The sequence below is a fragment of the Sinocyclocheilus grahami genome, unplaced genomic scaffold, assembly GCF_001515645.1.
Source record: "Sinocyclocheilus grahami isolate Dianchi unplaced genomic scaffold, SAMN03320097.WGS_v1.1 scaffold25.1, whole genome shotgun sequence".
Lineage (NCBI taxonomy): Eukaryota > Metazoa > Chordata > Actinopteri > Cypriniformes > Cyprinidae > Sinocyclocheilus > Sinocyclocheilus grahami.
In genome coordinates, this window is record NW_015505204.1 from 4,821,081 (window position 1) to 4,842,668 (window position 21,588).

Below are 21,588 nucleotides of genomic sequence, written 5' to 3' on the forward strand. Positions count from 1 at the left end.
TTTAAATATATATATATATATATATATATATCTGTATTCAAAGCCTCATCTGCCAAAAGGACAGTAACTGAGGTTGCTTAGCAACCTTTGGCCTTCATGAGAGAAACTGTAGTTACCATTAAGTGATCACAGGTACACACACACACATACACACACACAAGCGAATTCAAACGGCGGGTGATATTGCTTAGATGAATTAAGAGTTTGTTAACCTTCATTTTATCAGTAAAAGATTAATGAGGACAGAGGAAGCTTGTTCTGTAGGTAGAGGAAGCTGATAAGGGAGTTTTATGGCAAACACACAGTGCTGAATCAGCGACTTCCATTGTTTTAACGGAGGCGGCAAAGGGGAGATGGGTGTGAGAGATATATTATACACTTACTAATACACATTCAAAGACCTTCCCTGGTGTGCAGAAGCATTTTTATATCATAAAGCTGCCCGTTTCCCTATATAGTGTAAATTCAGACATCAGTAAAATGTGTTCAGGTAGCTGACGAGGTTCACACACGCACAGAGAATGACAAGTCAATTACTCTCATATCTGCTGACCCAGCATCTCATAAATTACATTTTATTAAAAGCACTTAACACATCCATCTGTTCACGGGGTGATAATATATATTGGGCTATGGGTTTTTTATGATAACATCAAATGTCAGTATATTAAATGAGTTTCATTAGAAGGCATGGACAATAGTAAAGACATATGCTGTGCTGTGTTTATGTGTTGAAGGACTTAAAACTTAGTACTGAAAGTATAATACTAATCAAAGGATGTGCTTGACTGAGTCATTAAAAAACTAAATACTAAAATAATACTTGCCTGATTCAAAGGCAATCAAGAAAATCAGAAAGATTAACCTCTCTAAACTGCGACAAAAAAAAATCAACATGAGAGATTGAGGTGTCACCATGCAGTAAAATAACTTGAAAGTAAGTAAGGTGATATAACTTCATGTTGATAAAATGAAATTAGCATCTGCAGACTACAGAGTGTGTTTTTTTAGAGGATGCTAATGTTGTTCTCATTGCAGTACTGCCACCTAAAGGTCAACACTGTTAATACTGAATCTGTATTTTATTTAATTCTGGTGTCAATATGAAAGGGTGCGTATGTATTTTTGTGACTTGTTTTTGACAGACGTATCAAAAAGGGGAGTTCATGCCGAGTTTGGTGTCAAATTGAAGCTTCTGTCGTTTCTGGTATCTCACCCTCATCCTGTAGCAAACAATCACAACCCCACAGATAGTTAACATGTATGACACAATAAAACTTTAACAATGGCATTAATTTATATTCATTTTAAATAATAACTTTTTGTTTTTTTAATAATTAAATTACTTAAAAGTTGGCTTAAATGGAAAATATTTTAATAAATATCTACAACAAACATTAATGTTACATTTTTAATATAATTATATCTTTTACATATGTTATTTCAATTAAAACATACATGATACATAAAAGCAATGGTAAGATTTGAATTAAAAGTGGTTTTATTCATTTTACTTTTATTCAGAAGACATTAAATTGATCAAAAGTCACAGACTAATGTTAAAATAATTGTAACGTTACAAAAGATTTTATTTCAAATAAATGCTGTTATTTTTAACTTCATATTCATCAAAGAAACCTACAAAAAATGTATCATGGTTTACACAAAAATATTAAGCAGCACAACTGTTTTCAGCATTGATAATAATCAGAAATGTTTCTTGAGCAGCAAATCAGCATATTATACTGATTTCTGAAGGATAATTGATCACAGGAATAAAGTAAATTTATTCAAATAGAAAACAGTTCTTTTAAATTGTAATAACATTCACAATATTACTGTTCTACTGTATGTTTGGATCAAATAAATGCAGCCTTGGTGAGCATAAGAGACTTCTTTAAAGACAAACAAACAAACCTCTTACCTTCTGAATGGTAGTATAAATTATTATTTGGATATACGGTATATTAACTACTGATCTAGACAGCATTACATACTGTTTGCTAATGACTTATTAGAAAGTGTAACCATTGTATTATATTATCGTGGTTGTATTACCTGATCTCATGCAGTTTGATGCCCTCGTTGATAAAGACCAGCGGGATCAGCCAGAGGATTCCTAACACCCAGGATGCCATGGGAATATCCGAGATACAGAACATGTGGTCAGGGTCATGCCACAAGAAGCGGGAAACCATTGCCAAAGAAGCATTAAGAACTGGCCTGTGAGGGAAACAGAGACAGCCTGGTATTTAAATGACCATTCCATAACTTCCATAAAAATGCTCATGCTTCTGAAGTTATTAATTAGACTTTAAAGGGATAGTTTGGAAAAAAAAAACTATGGAAGTCAGTGGCTACTGTCAGATGTTTGGTTACACACATTCTTCAAAATATCTTATTTTGTGTTCAACAGAAGAAAGAAATGCATACAAGTTTGGTATAACTTGAAAGTGAGTAAATTATGACAATTTTTTTTTATGTACAGAACACAAAATGTATCAATATGTCATGATAAAAAGCTACTTACACAATGCAGATGACAGCACACCAGCAATGGTTGCTCAGCGGGCTCTGTTTCCACATGGGAGCTGAGCGATGCACATGACTGATAGATGTACACACTTAACAAACACACAGACACAGGGAACACCAGGTTCACACATCTTCACTTTCAGTATGCTGAATGATTTAGCTTTAAAATATGATGCAAACTTGATATCATTGAAGGAACTGTTCAACCAAGAATAAAAATACTGGGAAAAAATGAAAATAGCACCAGCAAGTTTGGTATAACTTGAGGGTGAGTAAATTATGACAATTTTTTTTTAATGTACAGAACACAAAATGTATCAATATGTCATGATAAAAAGCTACTTACACAATGCAGATGACAGCACACCAGCAATGGTTGCTCAGCGGGCTCTGTTTCCACATGGGAGCTGAGCGATGCACATGACTGATAGATGTACACACTTAACAAACACACAGACACAGGGAACACCTGGTTCACACTCGGACACATCTTCACTTTCAGTATGCTGAATGATTTCGCTTTAAAATATGATGCAAGCTTGATGTCATTGAAGGAACTGTTCAACCAAGAATAAAAATACTGGGAAAAAATGAAAATAGCACCACAAAGGAATTGTCACTGACTGGCATTGAGCAGCACAAGAAAGGCGATGACTTTCTGCACCAGGCTTAGACCACCTGAGTGCCTGCCGTACCAATCGGGAGACCACACTGTTGAATTCCTGCAGACAAACACGCAAAACAGATTCACTTTTACTATTATACTGTATATTATTTCAATATCTCAGCAACACAACAAGGGTGAATTTGCACAAAAAAACATCTATCTAATTTTTTAAAAACAGTATGTGAAACAGTATGAATTGTGTAGTATGATACATTGTTGATACATGACTTCATGATATCCAAAAAACAATTGTGAACAATTGTTCACTTGCTCACCAATGGATCTTCTGCAGTGAATGGGTGTCGTCAGAGTGAGTCCAAACAGCTGATAAAAACATCTCAATAATCCACAAGTAATCCACACCACTCCAGTCCATCAATTAATGTCTTGTGAAGTGAAAAGCTGTGTTTTTGTAAGAAACAAATTCATCAAGACTTTTTAACTTTAAAGTGACCAGTCCATAATCCACAATAACGCTTCTGCTAGTGAAAAAGTCCATCCCCTGTTATCCTCTCACATCGAAATCCACTGACATATTTGAAAACGGCACTTTATCAGTGCATATTTCTGACGTGATTCAGATGATACAAGATTTTCACTGGAGAAAGCAACATTATGGAAAGAGGACTCAATGTTTTTAAGCTTTAAATGTCTTAACGCTGGATTTATTTATTACAAACACACAGCTTTTCACTTCACAAGACATTAATTGATGGACTGGAGTCATGTCGATTAGCTGTAGATTATTGTGTGATGTTTTTATCAGCTGTTTGAACTCTCATTCTGACGGCACCCATTCACTGCAGAGAATCCATTGGTGAGCAAGTGATGTAATGCTACATTTCTCTAAATCTATTCTGATGGAGAAACAAAATCCTCTATATCTTAGATGGCCTGAGGGTGAGTACATTTTTATAATTAGTTCATTTTTGGGTGAATTATTCCTTCAACTTTTGGCAGACCGAGAGAAAATGTTTTTTTTTAATAAAGAATAAAAATCACAATTCATTTGTCACACAGAAAATAGAATATCTGTAGTAAAAAGAGTAGAACTATGTTAGAATGCTATTAGTCTAAACGCATCACATACACTTTCACATACATGAGCAGCGATGTTGGGTGACACAGATCTTCATCTTGATGGTTAATATCAAGACAGAAGCTGTGCAGCATGAGGCCAAAGCATGTGAGAAAGGTGCACACGGTGAGACCAAACTTCACCAGGAAACACAGCACAAACAGCCGCAATGTCTGCAGAGAAATACACAAAACTACTGCACATCACTTTAGCTGATCAATTATACAATGAGTGTTATGCCTATCAAAACAGCTTAGAATTAACTCAATAAGCAGATGCTCTTTTGTGAATATTATCCAGGCCAATGAAAGATGAATTGAAATATTCAGAAAATACATTACAGACCCCTTTTTAAAAGCTTTTCCTGTTTCTTTACCTTTTTTGGTATGAATCTGAGATTTTTCCCAGTAGGAACTTTCATGATGGAATTGTCAGATGGCTTTCCCAGAAGGGACACACTGGAAAGAGAAAGGAATTTAGTTAAAAGAGAGTAAATAATAATAAAACGATGTCTTCAAAAACATACACAAAACTAAATCAGGACAGCTATAATACACGTTTATTTGATCAAACATTCAAGATCAGGGCAATTTCAATTTTAAGAACACACATATTGACTGAATGTTTAGGAGCCCTCTCAGTTTTTATTATTGATTTTTTTGGGTCATTTTGTGCATGTATTTGGATGCATGTTATTGTTTATTATATTCTATTTTACCTCAGTAAGGGAAAATAGAAACAGGACAGAAAGAGGACATCACTTGTGCCCAGAGGAGGAGGAAGTTGACACACACATGCCAGAATCTGTGGAAATAAACAAACACACACACACCAGTTTACTCAGCTGCACCTGTCAAACTCTGAGCTTTAGATGTAAATCATGAGTGTGTTACTCATTACTTCTGACAGAAATAGCAAAGTCAAAGTAACTAAGTGCATGTGGGACATATGAAAGAGACCAGTGCTATAAAGTCCTAAATGTGCCCTAAAAATGAACAATTAAATAAAAAAAAGATTACTTTTAAATGATTTACGCTAAAATTTATTTATTTGCATATATTTGCAAACTGAGACATAAACTAAATGAATAGATAAATCATTTGTTCAATGCATGTTTAATTAATTACATTTTATTAATTTAAATATATTAATAATTTTAAATACAGACACAATTGTGTTTATGTAGTTAGACTTAATTGATATCTATTTATCTATCTATCTATCTATCTATCTATCCATCCATCTCTCTCTCTCTCTCTCTCTATATATATTGAATGTATATATTGATTATAATATTACTGTATATGAAAGTGAAAGTGACGTGACCCATACTCGGAATTAGTGCTCTGCATTTACCCATCCAAAGTGCACACACACAGCAGTGAACACACACACCGTGAACACACACCCGGAGCAGTGGGCAGCCATTTATGCTGCGGCGCCCGGGGAGCAGTTGGGGGTTCGGTGCCTTGCTCAAGGGCACCTCAGTCGTGGCATTGAAGGTGGGAGAGAGCGCTGTACATTCACTCCCCCCACCTACAATCCCTGCCGGTACGAGACTCAAACCCACAACCTTTGGGTTATGAGTCTGACTCTCTAACCATTAGGCCACGACTTCCCCCGTATATTATTTGTATTGACCTTAACTGGCCTTTTTTGGATATAAGAAATTATATTTCAATGTAATAATAAAAGTATGTTAATTAATTAATGCATTTTAGTTTTATTAATTATTATTATTATTTATTTGCATTATGCATATGCTTTATTTAGGTGACACTCCTAGTCCTCTCTTATACCTGAATGAGGACAAGGGACAGCTGACACTGGAGCAAAAACAGAAAACACTTTCTGATGCCTGCCGTGGTGTGACGTGCCTGAAGAAAACAACATGATTGTATTTATAAAAATTACTAATATATTATACATCCATTAGTGTACATGTGTGTTAAAGCGTGTCCACATTCACCTGTTTGATGAGCCTGATGACGGTGTTGTTGTCTTGTTGGTTAAACTGTACTGTGCAAGCCAACCCACAGATGGCGCTAGAGAGCTGAATTACACTTAAAGAGTCTGATGTGTTCAAAGCTGCATCAGAATTGGACCAACAACATGTGGGAACCAGAGGATCTAAAGCAATGCTGTCAATTAATAAGTCAGAAACAATGGATAATGTAAAGTATATATATAATATAGTATAGTATAATATAATATAAAAATTCATCAAATAAAAGGCAAATGATTCCACTTAGAAATCTTGGCTATATAGAAAAACCAGGGTTAGTTTCATTGTGACAATTTAACCCATATAGTACAGCAACATGCTAATAGGCTGCTAACAGGTCACAAAAGGTCAACATGTGTTTGGTGAAATGTATTATGCTTTTGCGGACAATATAGGTGGCAATTTTTATGCCACAATGTTTCATGCTGGCATTACAATCAGTTGGGATTAGGGTGTATTGTTAAAATATTAAAATAAGTCATGTCATGTCATGAGTAAATCCGTTCTTGGCAGGTTATTGAGACAAATGAGAAGAGGTGGGTTAAAGGCTAGACAGATCACCTGATATCACTTTGTAAGAAAATGTCATTGTTGTCGATGTTTTGACTGCTCCCGAGGCAGCACACGACCTCTCCATACTCCTGCATGATACACACCATCTCACATTCAGCTACACACACACACACACACACACAAACAAGCACAGTTTAGAATGGTGGCTTTGTTGATGGTGATATAAATAAGTCTGAGCAGTGTTGCCAGAACTAGAAAAAAAGCAACCAGCTCTGACAAAGCAGGCCTAAAACTAGTGACTGCAGTTTTTTGTGCTTTCTCAGGGAGGTGTTTATGACTCAGAAATTAATTCATTTCATTCATCTGATGAAGAGATATTTTTAAGCAACATACGTTTTAATTATATACAACATTATGAAAAGATGCATCAGAATAAGTGGGATGAGAACAATTAAAAGGTAAAAAAAAAATATGCACAATAAGTTTGGGGTCAGTAAGATTTTTTTTTTATGTCCACCAAGACTGCATTTATTTGATCAAAAATACAGTAAAATCAGTAATACTGTTAATTATTATTGCAATTTAAAAGAACTGTTTTCGATTTCAATATATTTTAAAATATATTTTTTACCTAGCTAAATTTTTTAGCTAAACATTTCTTGTTGAAAAAAACTGTGCTGCTTAATACTTTCATGGAAACAGTCATATCTTTTTTGGCGAATAGAAAGTTCAAAAGAGCAGCATTTATTTAAAATAAAAAATGTGACTTTATAAATGTCTTTATTATCAATTTTGATCAGTTTAATGCATCCTTGCGGGAAATAAAAGTATTTATTTCTTTCATCTTTCAGTTCTTTCATTTAAAAACAAAATGGAACTGTTTAGTCATTTTAACTGTTTTACTGTCAGTTTTGATCAATAAGTTTTTCATAAATGACTGCTCAATGCATTTTTATTGAAAGATTAATACAATTTATTCATTACAACATTTGTCAACAAAATTTGAGTCATAAGAGCTTATAACTTTATTTTTCGTTTATTTAGACAAATACCAACAAATAAAATAAATACATGTTGCAACACTAATTTTTTGTGTCTGTGTGCGTGTCTTACTCTGTGATGTGCAGTCTGTAAATAAAGGGACCAGCAACGGAACATTATCAATGTCCTCCAGATGTGGCCTCACATTCTCTATTCCTTTTGGAAGTTTGGCCTGGAAAAACAAGAATCGGGTTATCTCTATTTTGGGATCCTACCTCCTGGTCCCAACAAGGAAAACAGCTTCTTAGAAGGTCTATATAATGCCTTTATAGAAATCTGAAGTGTTAATATAATGTAAATGAGTTGCACCCTGTTTAGGTCCTCGATGAGACATGCTCCATCATGCTCCATTGCTCTTGACTCTGCCCTCTCTCTGACACCGTCTCTCAGCAGAATTTCCTCCTCTGAAATCAATAAATGCACATTTAAAACTGGTCATAACTGGCATTAATCTCTGCAATGCATAACTCTGTCTCTCACCTTCCTCGGTCACCGGCTCCTCCACGTTATCTGGGTCGAGAGGGAAGCTCTCTGATTGGAGGGAGATATGACAGTTCCATCCCGTCTCCAGTCCCATTTTCTCAGCAAACACCTACTCATGGAGTGATTCAACTTGTAAATAACATGAATAAAACATTTGTACAGTCGATCATCCAACATTGTTTTCAATAATGAAAATGTTAAACAGCAGCTGCGATGTAAATGACATGATTTAGGACATGTTCCCACATCAACATCCTGTGTTGGTCCTGCAAAAACATTCCTATCCAACAATCCTAACATGATCTAAAGTCAACAAAGACCCCATTTACTTTTTTATACATGCTCCTACAGTGCATGTTTTGTCAGTGCACAACAGTATGTCATATATTTATATACTACCATTCAAAAGTTTAGAAACTAATACTTTTTTATTCAGGAAGGATTCAATAAACTGATCGAAAGTGACAACAAAAACATTTATAACATTACAAATAAATTCAGTTTTTTTGGAACTTTCTATTCATCAAAAATACTGAAAAAAGTTTTTATCATGGTTTCCACAAAAATATATGTATAATAATGGATTTAAACATTGATAATAATGTTGATTTTTTTTTTAAACAATAAACATTGAATTTATTTATTTTTTTAGCAGAAAATCAGCATATTAGAAAGATTTCTGTAGGATCATATGACACTGAAGACTGGAGTAATGATGCTGAAAATTCAGCTTTGCCACCAGAAGAATACATTATATTAAATATTATTTACAGTATTTTATGATCAAAATAAATCTTACTGACACCAAGAGTCTGAACAGTAGTGTATGACATATTACATGATTTAAATTTATTATATTGTATCCAATTATAGAAACTTGCTTCAGCTCTGAAATTACTTTCCTTTTCATTTGATGTCACAAAGGCTTTTCGGGCTATTTGTTAACATTAAACAGGCTACAAAATACCTCTATTACTGTACATTTGTGTGTAGGAGTGTTTATGTCTGCTGACCTTACTCCGAACTTCCTCTTCACTGGAAAAATAGACAAAACGAATGCAAGCACTGTCCAGCCCTGAGATAAGTCTGACCACATCAGGACGGGCTTGGTACTGTGAGGACACCAGACCCAGAAAGATCTGCTGCCTGAGGGGTGTGATAGAGACGTCATCTGCACACACACACACACACACACACACACACACACACACACACACACACACACAGACTTCCTGATAAAATTTCAGTCATATACATGATCATGTATTTTTATATAATCAGGCTTTTTTCTCATGTACCAGTGTCAGTACTGTGGTTCAAAGGCAGTTCCACGCAGGTGTCATCTATTTGTGGGTCATGTGGTTGTAACAGCGGCTTAAAGGAAACAGCAACACACTGACCAGCCATACAGGAACGCTGATAAAAATCCACAACTTTCTTCCTGCACATGCACACACAAAAATATTTGAAAAGAAACTCTATTTTAAATAAATGCAGTTCTTATTCATCAAAGAATACTAAGCAATATCACCACAAAAAATATTAAACAGCACAACCGTTTTTTTAACACAATAAGTAATGTTTCTTGAGCAGCAAATCAACCAATTAGAATGATTTCCGAAGGACCATGTGACTATAGTCTGTACTAATGGCTGTTGAAAATTCAGCTTTGCATCACAGGAATAAATTTTTTTTATATAATAAAACAGAAAACAGTTCATTTAAATTGTAATTATACTTCACAACATTACTTTTCTTTAGTGTATTTTGGATCAAATTAATAAAACAATTTTTTTTTTTATTATTTTAAATCTTATTGAATACCAACCCTAAACTGACATATAATACACAGTAATAATATTGATATTTATTAAAAGCATACATAAAATATAAAAATTTGATAAAAGTTTCTATATTTTTATATTATTATAATTTTTTCTAATTTGATATTTCATTGATTTAGTTTCTATCTTAGTCTAACAAAGCCCTTGCAGTTCCATCTGTGCACAACACAACAAAGTTCAGCTTCATGCAAATAAGCCGTGATGCAATGCAACTAGAAGTGGACTGCATTCAAATAGGAACGCCTGCTAGCACCGACTTGGCAACCTCTAGGGGTTTAATCGCTGTCAGTGTGAATGTACCTTTAGAGATTCAAGATTTGGACTTGTAATCTGAAAGCTGATGATTCAAACTGCCCGAAGAAGTGTTTTATTAACAGAGAAAATAGTGAGATTCCCTAACACCTCTGTGTCCTTGAGCAAAGCACTTAACCCTAGATGCTCCAGGGGGACATGCCAGCATTAAATGTGCTTTAGATAGGAACTGCAGCAGGTGCTCTAACACACACACATACAGAGTTCACAGCATGAATCTAATGCTGTGAATCTACATAGAAGTCAGACCTGTCGGAGTCTGTGAGGGGTTGAATATCCTCTCCATCCCAGAATTCAGTGCATGCACCCAAAATTGCGTCAGCTGAGCCATATGAGAACAACTGAAGATCACCTTGGGACAAAAACATCAAATTGTACTCTATATGAAACTTGCTAGACAGAAACAGAATATTAGATAGTTTGTGACATTATTAAACTGTGGATCTCAAACATATTTACTGTAAGAGCTGTACAGAATAACATTTCTATCATGGCAACTCTCGGAGGGATTGGCATGGTAATGTACATGAAAATGTTAATGTATTTGGTCTTGGCGGAATAGATCTGCTACGCTGCTGCTGCGGCAGAGCAAGTACCGAAACTTGCTACTGCCAATACATCCACAACATGCTGCAGTGAGCATGTAAGAAATATTGCTGCTGCAAATATAACATACATGAAATAACCCCCATATAGCATACATGAATCACCTCGAAGCAGATCTATACAGGTGGAGCTGGGGAAGGTGGAGGGTTTCTGAAGCAAGCTGCAACTGCTACGGTAAGCACTAGTTATATATTTGAATGTTGAGCAGCGAGCTCATTGGCTACCGATACAGGAGAGAACCAATCAGCTGTGCCATGTGATAATGATGTCATTAGGTCAGATTGAGTAAGACCTATCGGACTGCATCATCTAGAGTTTCATGCCAGAACTCTGTATATGACTCATACCATCTTACTGCATACTAGGCACTGTCCCAAATGGCACCCTAAACCCTCACGGTCTCCCTCAGAGTCCGCACTTTAGTGATGTAATGCCGTTTTAGCCGGGTAGAAATCGGCTGCGTAGCTCGCAAGCACCCTTCTGAACGCTAAAATGACGAATGGCACACACTACGGTCTCGTGGACTTAACGGACATGCGCACGCAGCGGCCATTGTAAGTCCTCCAGGCCGAAAGTGCACATGAAGTGTGCCATTTGGGACAGGGCCCTAGTGTGCATCATGCTATCATGGAAAATTATGTCCCATAATGCAATGCTCTCAGCTTGACAGTGTAATGTGACAATTGACCTGGAAGTAATATCAGCTGCAATTTTTAACATCTGTTTCTTGATTATTTAATCCAATTCCCAAGAGTTAAAATGTTTACTTGATGGAAATTTACACTTATTAAACCTCAATAAAAATGAGGTTGTCTTGACTGCAAACTGAAATAAATACATTAACAAAAAACAAATATAATAAAAATAAATTAAACCTAAATATACATAATAAAATAACAATAAAAATGACAAATGCACAAAAAACTATAGAAAATCTAGAATTAAAAGCTAATTCAAAATATTATTAAAACTTAAATTAGTATACTAAAACTATACTGTCATATATAGTATCAGTTCTAGTTTTATGTGTCCTGTCTCATGGTCTCTTTTCTCCCACATAACAATAATTTATACATTTATGATAAATAATTTAGAGAAATATTAAAATTACATAAATATTTCATGTCCACTTATTTATTTTGTACGCAGCTGTGCAATAAGTGGGATACTGTATAATCTACAAATTATTATCATAAAAAAAACACCTCCACTACTGACCAGTTGGCTGTATGTTATCCCTTGCATACTTTCACATACTGTTTTTGTGAAACAGTTTTTGTGAAACATACTTTTCACATGTTTCTGTACACAATGCACAGTATACAATAAATGACATCCTAGCAAACTGTTTCTAACATATTAACGGTTTACTATTGGCTGTGATGTTGTAATGTCACAAACATCCAGGAATGTTGATGCATTTATACATGTGCGTGTGCTCACCGGTGTAAGTGTGGTGCACCAGCAGCGCTATGAGATGTGAGAAAGGAAGCCGTCTCATTGATACAGAAGGTGGAGCAATGATCCCCGGGTCTCCAGGGCAGGAGATGGAGGGCAGGGTGTAGGCTGCCACACTCATTCTCTGCTCGAAAGGCTCCTTCGCGGAGGTGGAGAAGCCTGTAGATTTGCATATACACACACTGTCACCACTACAATGCAGTTTTACTGGATATTTATTACAAGCAACCATGATACTACCATTATATTTCTTTAAATAAAATAACCCTGCAATGCTATATAAATACCATGTTTAATATTAAAAATACCATGCCAGTATTTTTATGTAATGGGAAATATACCACGCCATTGAGATGAATCTTGGTATTTACACTACTGTTCAGAAGTTTGGAGTCTGTACATTTCATTTTATTTTATTTTTGTCTCTTAAGCTGGAGCTTTCTTAATATAAAAAATACAGTAAAATATGCAAAAAAAACCCTGAAATATTATAACAATCTAAAATAATTATTTTCTATTTAAGTATATTTTAAAATGCAAGTTATTCTTGTGATGGGAAAGCTGAATTTTTAGCATCATTACTCCAGTCTTCAGAGTCACATGATCCTTCAAAAACCAAACAAATAGTAGTGTACATAATATTCCATGGTATTTCCAAGAATACAATGGCACGTTTACAAAATGGTGACATGTCCAAAAAACAAGAAAGTGCTTTCTGTAAATGATGGTATTTACTGTATGTTATTCCACGGTACTTAATATACATTGCTACTGATGTCCAGAAACATGGTTTTACCATAGTATATCTGTAGAAACACTACTGATACTTTTCCGCTAGTGATACACACACTATATCCCTTTCTATTTAATCTGGCTTCACTTTTACACTACCTCTGAGATTTTGTTGATGCTTCTGCTTGCTCACAGTTGTGAAACTACCTTGACAAAAGGTGCATTTCCCTGGAGCATTAAACACCACTATTTCTTTCATCTGGCTTTACCCAGAATCTTCGATAGATGGCAGAGGCCCCAGGGTGGGTGGACCGGCTGACATGGGGGTCGAGTGCGCACCAGCGCGGCATGGGTCAGGTGGTCGGAGAGGCGGAGTATGCGGGTGGTGACTCCAGGGTCACAGAGGACCAACTGCGCAGCCAATCCCAGAGGCCGAAGAGAGGGGGCGTGACGCTGCCAGCATGTGTCATCAAACTGCACCCGTGTGTCATCACACTGAGCCTGACCCACCGACAAACTTAACATCTGCAGACTGCAGAGTGAGTGGATCTTGAGAATAAAGACATCAGATGTGACCTTGTGAGATGTTATGACTCATGAAAGCAGACTCATTTTAATCAAAAACATTTTTTTTTACCTGAATGGCATCCTTCAGGCCGACCTCTTCCGTTTCTTTGTCTCTTTCTCTCTTTGCCTCTTTTTGCCTCTGTCTTTCTGTCTCTTGTGATGAGATGGGCCTGCTAAAGAACAGAATCTTCTCAGGGTTTGGACTGGGCCATGAGAGAATGCCCTGCTTATCAACACAACACAGGACCTGGAATACATATACACAACCAAACACACACATACAAAAATGTGTGACTTTTATTATTCTTAATAAATATTAAATGCAACATATATATCATTATAAATCAGAGATGCCCAAACCAAAGTTGGTCAGTGAATAACATTAAATTTGGCCCGCAATGCTATATCACAAGTGGAAGCAAAAACATGCCATTGAAGCATATCTTCATATTGAATTTATAGTTTAAAAAAAAAAAGTTGTGTTTTGGCATTGAAATACACAATGAGTGAATTTGATTAAAAATAACTGAAAAATGTTAATTAAATTTGGTTTCAATACATATATTTTTTTAATTTAATACCTAATATAATATCACTAGATATATTGCAACATTTACTTTTGGCCCATGGCCCTCAATCAGGTTTTGGCCCTTTGTATAAAAAAGTCTGGGAACCTCTGTTATAAATATTAACATTATCATTATTACAATCCTAAACCCCAACACTGCATTTACAAAAATGCATCAGGGTAATACCACAGAATTTTTTTTAATACATTGGAGTGCCATGCAAATACAGTGAAAAAATGTATTAAAATGGTGTCCAATACCACTAAGCCAATAATTTTATCTAATGTGATGACCATTATTACAATTAAAGCTTTTGTGTAATTTAGTTATGCAATTAAAACTTTGCAGTTCTTATGCAATTCATTTTGATTATTAAATGATTGTATTGTGTAAAATTGTAAAAATTACTAGTGTTTTGATTAAATTAGATTATGACAAAGATAATCTAAAATAGCATCCATAATTAAATATTCAACAGACCAATAAAATACATAGCAAAATATCTAATATTGACCAAAACCATATGATCCCTGCTGTGAATACGAGTATGGCACTATAATCATTCAGTACTATGGTTTTACCTGCTGATACTTGTTTCTGCCATGGCACTTTTTTACAAATATCTTGTTGCTTTTTTTTAGATTGTAAGATATCCTGTGGCCCATTTAGATATCTTGAGATATATCAAGACATTTTGTTATATTTATGAAGACGTTTTCAGAAATGTAGTCATAAGAAGTGCAGAGTAAACAAAGTTCACATTAGTTCATAAATATTCTTGCATACTGATACTGTGACAAACTGCATTCTGGAACACACTCAAAAGCTCTTATTACAGTACTGAATTACCGTGAGAGAGATAAAATAACATTTACTGCCCCAGCATGACTCAGCGTGTGTAGCACAGAGAAACATAATGCAATGTACTGTACAGTAGGTAAGCTATAATTCAAGCCGAATACACACACATAAAAATGCATGAATGTCATTGCATTAGACAAAATATAAAAACAAGTGGCAATTGTTTTAAAGACGATTTGTTTGCAGATGCAGTTGATTACTGAATGCAATGACATGCATATATTTAATTGTGCCTTAAGTCTTTTTGTGCCTGATGTCTTTTGCACTTACAGTTACAGATCCCAGACTGTGTAGCAAACTAGCAGTGTGGCAGAGTGTCGATGTTTGGCCCCAGAACACTGAATAACATTTCTTGCAGGCCAACTTCCACATTTCCTGTTCAATGAAATGGGGAAATCATTTTGGCATTCCAAATCATTACCAACAATACATCCATTCATGGTTACAGTTGTAAGCAATAAATATACAGGCAGCTATTGTGTGGTTTCCTCTTTTTTGAACATACCCACCAGTCCGCTGGCTGTGAGCCCATCTGTAAAAGAACACGGGCCTCTCCGTACATGCACACAAGAACCCAAAGCAGGGGGAAAGTCAGGGGCAACAAAGGCAAAACACCATTCACCTGAAACACAACATTTCATGTATTTACTACGGATGCATTTTTATGTTTTGGTCAATATTTTTAAATATACACTGTTAAGATTTTATTTTTCAATAAAAACTACAGTTTGCATAAAGTTCAATTTCATTTCTGTGAAAAAAGGCATCAAAAAATATAATGCACAGCTTAACAAAGAGATAACTAGTTAGTGCTCAAACAGCTGATAAAAACATAATAATCCACAAGTAAGTACAAGTACTTGTGGATTATTGTGTTGTTTTTATCAGCTCTTTGGACTCTCATTCTGACAGCACCCATTCACTGCAGAGGATCCACTGGTGAGCAAGTGATGTAATGCTACATTTCTCCAAATCTGTTCCGATGAAAAACAAACTCACCTACATTTTGGATGGCCTGAGGGTGAGTACATTTCCAGCTATTTTTTTTGTGTGATTTTGACATGTCTTCAATATACAGTATCACCAATATATGTCTAGTATTTGCAAGTGTTTTTCAGTGTTTGTGAGAATTTGTGTATGACTGTTTTTGGATATCCTACAGGTAGCTGCAGGAGTGTGACAGGCCACGGTCCCACACCAGGAGCGCCAAACAAAATACGCAACAGATTCAGCACCAGAAGCAGCACCTGGAAAATATAAAGGTCAGAAAGATTTGATGAAGAATGACTGACCAAACAAGAAACAAATGCATATTCCAGGGACAAAGTTATTCATTTCAATATTTTTCATTTTCATTTTCATAGGCAGTGAAAAAGCTATTGCAATCCATTACATCTATTACCACTAGCCAAAAAGAAAAACCAAAAGGTACCATGGTATAACAGTACCTTGTTTTTGAGGAAGAGTAGCATATGGAAATTCACACATACTACAACTTTGAACGCAATGTTAGTCACTTCTTATTAGTGTTGCTTTCGTCAACGAAAATTATGACTAAATATCATCGTCAACGAACCTTTATCACGTGACGAAAACAAGACGAGACGCAACGTAAATGCTGGTCATGTGGTGATGACTATAATTAAATGTATAATGCAATATTGTTGACGAATAAAAACGAGACTAAATGTGGTTTACAAAATAAAAATATGCTAAAATGTCTCTTCATTTTCGTTGACCAAAACGAGACGAAACGAAATAACGTTATTTAGTCTCGTTTAGTCGCGTTATTATTATTATTATTTTGCAGTATTTCTAAACGTCATCAGTTTTCGTCGACTAAAACTAGACGAAAATAGTCATGGATAATTCTGACTAAAATAAGACTAAAATGCTCAGGCTTTTAGTTGACTGAAACTTGACTAAACTAAAAAGAGTATGAACGTGACTAAAACTAATCAAAACTAAAATGGCAGCTTCACACAAAGACTAGACTAAAACTAAAATTAAAACAGGCCGCCAAAAACAACACTACTTCTTATAGAAAAAAAAATCTGTCAAGTGCATCTGTCAAAATGTGAAAAGATAATAAAAAACAAGTCTTACTAGCACAAAAGGCGCTGGGCCTCTTTCTAGTAAACTTTGCACAGTAAATCGTTCATTATCCAGAACAGACACAGGTCTGTCTTGAGAAAGCTCCAAACACCTCCTACAAAAAAAAAAGATCCATATAAAAGAGATGACATGTCAAATTCCGGGCCTTTTTCCATAAATCCGGGGGCTGTAGTTAAGGAGTTCGAGTGCATAGGATATGCTTTACCATTGTCTATGATCATTTCTGTAATGTTGTTACAAGCTGATCCAGTGACGGTGGTGTAATGATGAGATATCATATTGAATGCAGTCCTTAAGCTCTTAAGTCCCTCTCTAGGATCTCTGTTTTGTGTCTGATAGATGAGCTAACATCAAAAGACTCTTATTCAAAAGTGAGTACAAGAACACCAATGGAACCCAATGGCACTTGTTAGCCGAAACCCTTTCCCTTTCACTTGTACTTTAGAAGAAACATCTGATACTTCCATAAAATATAATTGAGAACTACATGAAATATTAAATTTTATTCAAAGGGGGAAAATAAATAAATAAATGAACATACTGAACCACCTCAACCGCTGGAGTCTTTGTTACCCTGAAGAGCTGTGGTTGGAGCAAACGATGTGGGCGGGGCCTTCCACTATCCAATGGCGAAGGGGGAGAGGAGAGATGACTAAACACATCACTGCGGGATAAAACAACATGCTCTTCTTCCTGTCCTCATAAACCAGAGACAAACCAAAAAAAAAAAAATCACATCTGAGTCAGAGGTCTTGTGTTATGCTTCTGTACAAAGAAAAAGTCATTTAATTCCAATCAGACAATTTGAGAAAAAAATTACATTTATCTGTTGAAAATTGTATAAAAGACACAAAGGGTGTATTGGGTGTATTGTAGACTAACTGTATTTACAAACTTACGTATTTATTTATAATAATGTTTCACACAAAATTTAAATTCTGTTATTTGCCCAATCTCATTGTGTGCTAAGGAAGAAAATCATATTGTTTTTCACTTTTAGGTGAGCTATTCATTTTAGTGTCTCATGTATTCTAACCTGAATTCCTCTTAGTTCAGTTGGCGCTTCACTGCCAGGGCGTAAAGAGATGATATCACCCTCCACCAGGAGACTGACAGGTAGATTGACCAGTTTCCCGTCACGATAGGTCCATTGTTGTGAAACGGCTGGGGAAGGTGGGGTGAACAAGTCCTCTGTGCCTCTTAGCCAGTCAGAGGAAGGATGCTTCAAGAACTCTGTGATGCATTCAGAAAGTTTAGTTATTTTTCTTGGCAAGGTATTTAAAAAATGTAGCTAGCATAAGCTAACAACTACTCTACAGGGTAAAAAACAAACAAAAACGATTGATGACAAAAGTAGCTTTCTACTACGTTTAAGCTACTTTTTATAAATAAATAAAAAAATATGAATAAAAAGCAGTAATTTGACCTAATATGTGTTCAAATATCTCCAAAACAATTCAAATGTATTTATTATATAAATAATTAAACACATGAAATAACTATACTATTTACATTGAATTAATTATTAGAATAATTAAAAAAATAATGGATGCGTGTATATGCAATTGCAAGGTACTTCCTGTTCTGTTAAAGGGAAAATTAAAGAATTCATAAACAAAAAATGGCAAGAAGTATGGAACTGTGATAGCAAGGGCAGACAAATGTATAATATTCAGCAGCAAGTAGGAAATGGAAGAAGTGTTTTTAGGAATAGGGAAGAAGATACAATTATTTCTTGCATCCAAATAGGGCATACTAGATTAAATCACTCTCTGTTTAATATAGGAAAACATGAAACAGGTCAATGTATTTTTTGTAATCAGGCAGAAACAATAGAGCATGTTTTTTAATAAAATTTTCCCATTTATTGACTGACAGCTCTCCTGTCCCCATGTTGAGAGAAATCAGAAATAAGTGCAGAGGCGTTGTGTGTGTTGTGTAAACCCAATGGTTACTGTAGTTTTAGGGTAAATATGAACATGCATTTACTCATCTCACTTGCACAAAAACAGATTCAGTATTCCTCAAAATAAATAAAAATTGTGAAAAGCAAACTCAGAACATTACGCAAACCTGCAATAATTCAATATGCTAACACAAACTTTAAACTGATATGGGTTTAAAATGCATGTTTTCAGCGCAATATACATGCTAATCAAAACCAAACAGATGTTTTTTGGCAGAATATCTAAAGTAAGAGCTGTAAAGGCACAGCCCTGTTACGGAAAAGGGGGCAGCAGCTCATTTGCATTCAAAGAGACATGCACGAAAATAGCATGTTTCTGCTTCCACTCAGAATCAAATAGGTACTTTCAAAATGACATAATAAATGATCTGTGGTGTATTTTGAGCTGAAACTTCACAGACACATTCTGGGGACACCTGAGAAAAAATTGTGAAAAGCAAACTCAGAACATTACGCAAACCTGCAATAATTCAATATGCTAACACAAACATTATTTACGTATTTAAGCCAGTTTTATTAATCAGTGTCTTTGCTGCTAATCTTAAATTATACTAATACTAATAAGCAGATATTAGTATATAATATTAGTATATATTTGTGATCGAGAAGAAAGCTTTGAACTTTCTTTTCTTGTGTCCTTCTTCACGTAATCCAGAATGGCAGCACAGCTGAAAGATTTGTTTAAGCTTTTTTGAATTACATTTCCTTCAGCTTAAGGCTTATTCATTTCACTTTTGTTGTGAAAGAGCATTTATATTTGCCAAAAACAGAAATTTTTTTATATAAAAAAAAACAAGCAAGCCCAGGCTAGATGAGACTGTCACGAATTCAGTCCATGGACTTCCGTTTATTCATCACCAGAGGTCACCCTTTCCATTACATTGACTCTCGCACAACACAAACTGTTTCTTTAACACCCTGGACTACATATCCCATCATTCTTTGCACGATCTGCACACTGCACTGATTGCACACAGCTGTTTCTAATCACCTCACTCACTATATAACACCCACTCTAACCACTTTTCTCTGCTGAGTATTGTTTAGCCTGTACCCCTTTCCGAGTCTCCGTGTTTTCCTTGTTTTGCCTTGCCTGTTTTTGCGGTTTCTGATCTTTGCCTGTTTTCTTGGATTTCTACCTCTCGTCTCGCCCCTGTGATTCTGTCTGCTTATCGGTGACCTACGCTAGCCCTGGGACTATTCTTGTGTTTTGCCCGCCATATACCTGTTTGCCAGTGTTTTGACCCTGCCTGTTTACCACGTCTCTTAAATAAAGCCTGCAGATGGATCCACACGTCTCACGTCTCGTCAGCCCCGTTACAGAGAAAATGTAACACAAAAGTAATGCAAAATGTAACACATTTTTTCCCATAAAAACTAACCAAGTAATGAAATGAGTTACCTTTTTTAGGGAGTAATGCAACATTATAATGCATTACTTTTAAAAGTATCTTTCCCCAACACTGGTCATTGAATGATTCACTCAACCGATTAAAAAGAAAATGCAGGAACTATATTTCTATAATCACATGCTTTATACAATCTCTAAATAATATATATTTTGTAAATTATGAATATGAGTTTGCAGCAATTCAACATCTGAATAGCTGCAATCTGAATATAAGATCCCAGTCTTGTTCTTAATTGCAAGCTATCGTTACTTCAGTGACGTCTGTCTCAAAATGAAGCAAGGTTCATGAAATTTAAATCATGGTTATTCATATGAATGACCTCAAGAATTACTGCGTAATAGCTGAATTAACTATGTATTTAAACTGAAAAAATTATATTCAGTAAAAAGGTCTTCATTATGGAATGGAAAGCTGACTTTGTTGTAAAGGGGTCATAGGATGCTACATGCACTTTTACAAGTTGTTTGAACTGAAATGTGTGTTGGCAGTGTGTGTACACAACCACCCTATAATGATAAAAATCTACCCAGTGGTTGTTATTTTTAATCTACTAAAATCTTTACCCCTTCGAGCCGAGATCGAGCCGATCTCAGATGCCTGTCTGTGTGACGTCACAAAAACAGGCCCCTCCCATGATAGTTTGATTGACAGTAGCGTTTCAGCACAGACTGGACTGGTGTCTTACCTTAGACCCACCCTGATTGAGCTGTCATCAGTCCGCCATTGTTTCACGCCGGAGCAGATGTAGACAAGAATGACTCCTAAGTGATTGAGGTGTTCTGTTGTTGGATGTAATAATGAACATAGCAGTCGTCATTTACTCC

General features: G+C 35.5%; 2 protein-coding genes across 2 annotated transcripts; both read right to left on the minus strand.

The window, feature by feature from the left end:
• Positions 1–994: 994 nt before the first annotated feature.
• On the minus strand, positions 995–2,601 carry LOC107565607 (transmembrane protein 94-like). The gene is made up of 3 exons (XM_016250870.1): positions 2,531–2,601; positions 2,059–2,223; positions 995–1,223 (listed from the first exon to the last, which is right to left on the minus strand). The coding sequence occupies exons 1-3, from the start codon at positions 2,584–2,586 to the stop codon at positions 1,151–1,153; spliced, it is 294 nt and encodes a 97-aa protein (XP_016106356.1). The 5' UTR covers positions 2,587–2,601; the 3' UTR covers positions 995–1,150.
• A 276-nt stretch (positions 2,602–2,877) lies between these two features.
• LOC107565259 (transmembrane protein 94-like) lies at positions 2,878–17,424 on the minus strand. The gene is made up of 21 exons (XM_016250484.1): positions 17,378–17,424; positions 16,432–16,518; positions 15,781–15,893; positions 15,542–15,646; positions 13,912–14,088; positions 13,544–13,823; positions 12,528–12,701; positions 10,728–10,830; positions 9,621–9,763; positions 9,336–9,493; positions 8,320–8,431; positions 8,149–8,243; positions 7,912–8,011; positions 6,847–6,955; positions 6,250–6,421; positions 6,080–6,157; positions 4,999–5,084; positions 4,657–4,738; positions 4,305–4,453; positions 3,160–3,257; positions 2,878–2,975 (listed from the first exon to the last, which is right to left on the minus strand). The coding sequence occupies exons 4-21, from the start codon at positions 15,641–15,643 to the stop codon at positions 2,878–2,880; spliced, it is 2,316 nt and encodes a 771-aa protein (XP_016105970.1). The 5' UTR covers positions 15,644–15,646; positions 15,781–15,893; positions 16,432–16,518; positions 17,378–17,424.
• Positions 17,425–21,588: the final 4,164 nt, after the last annotated feature.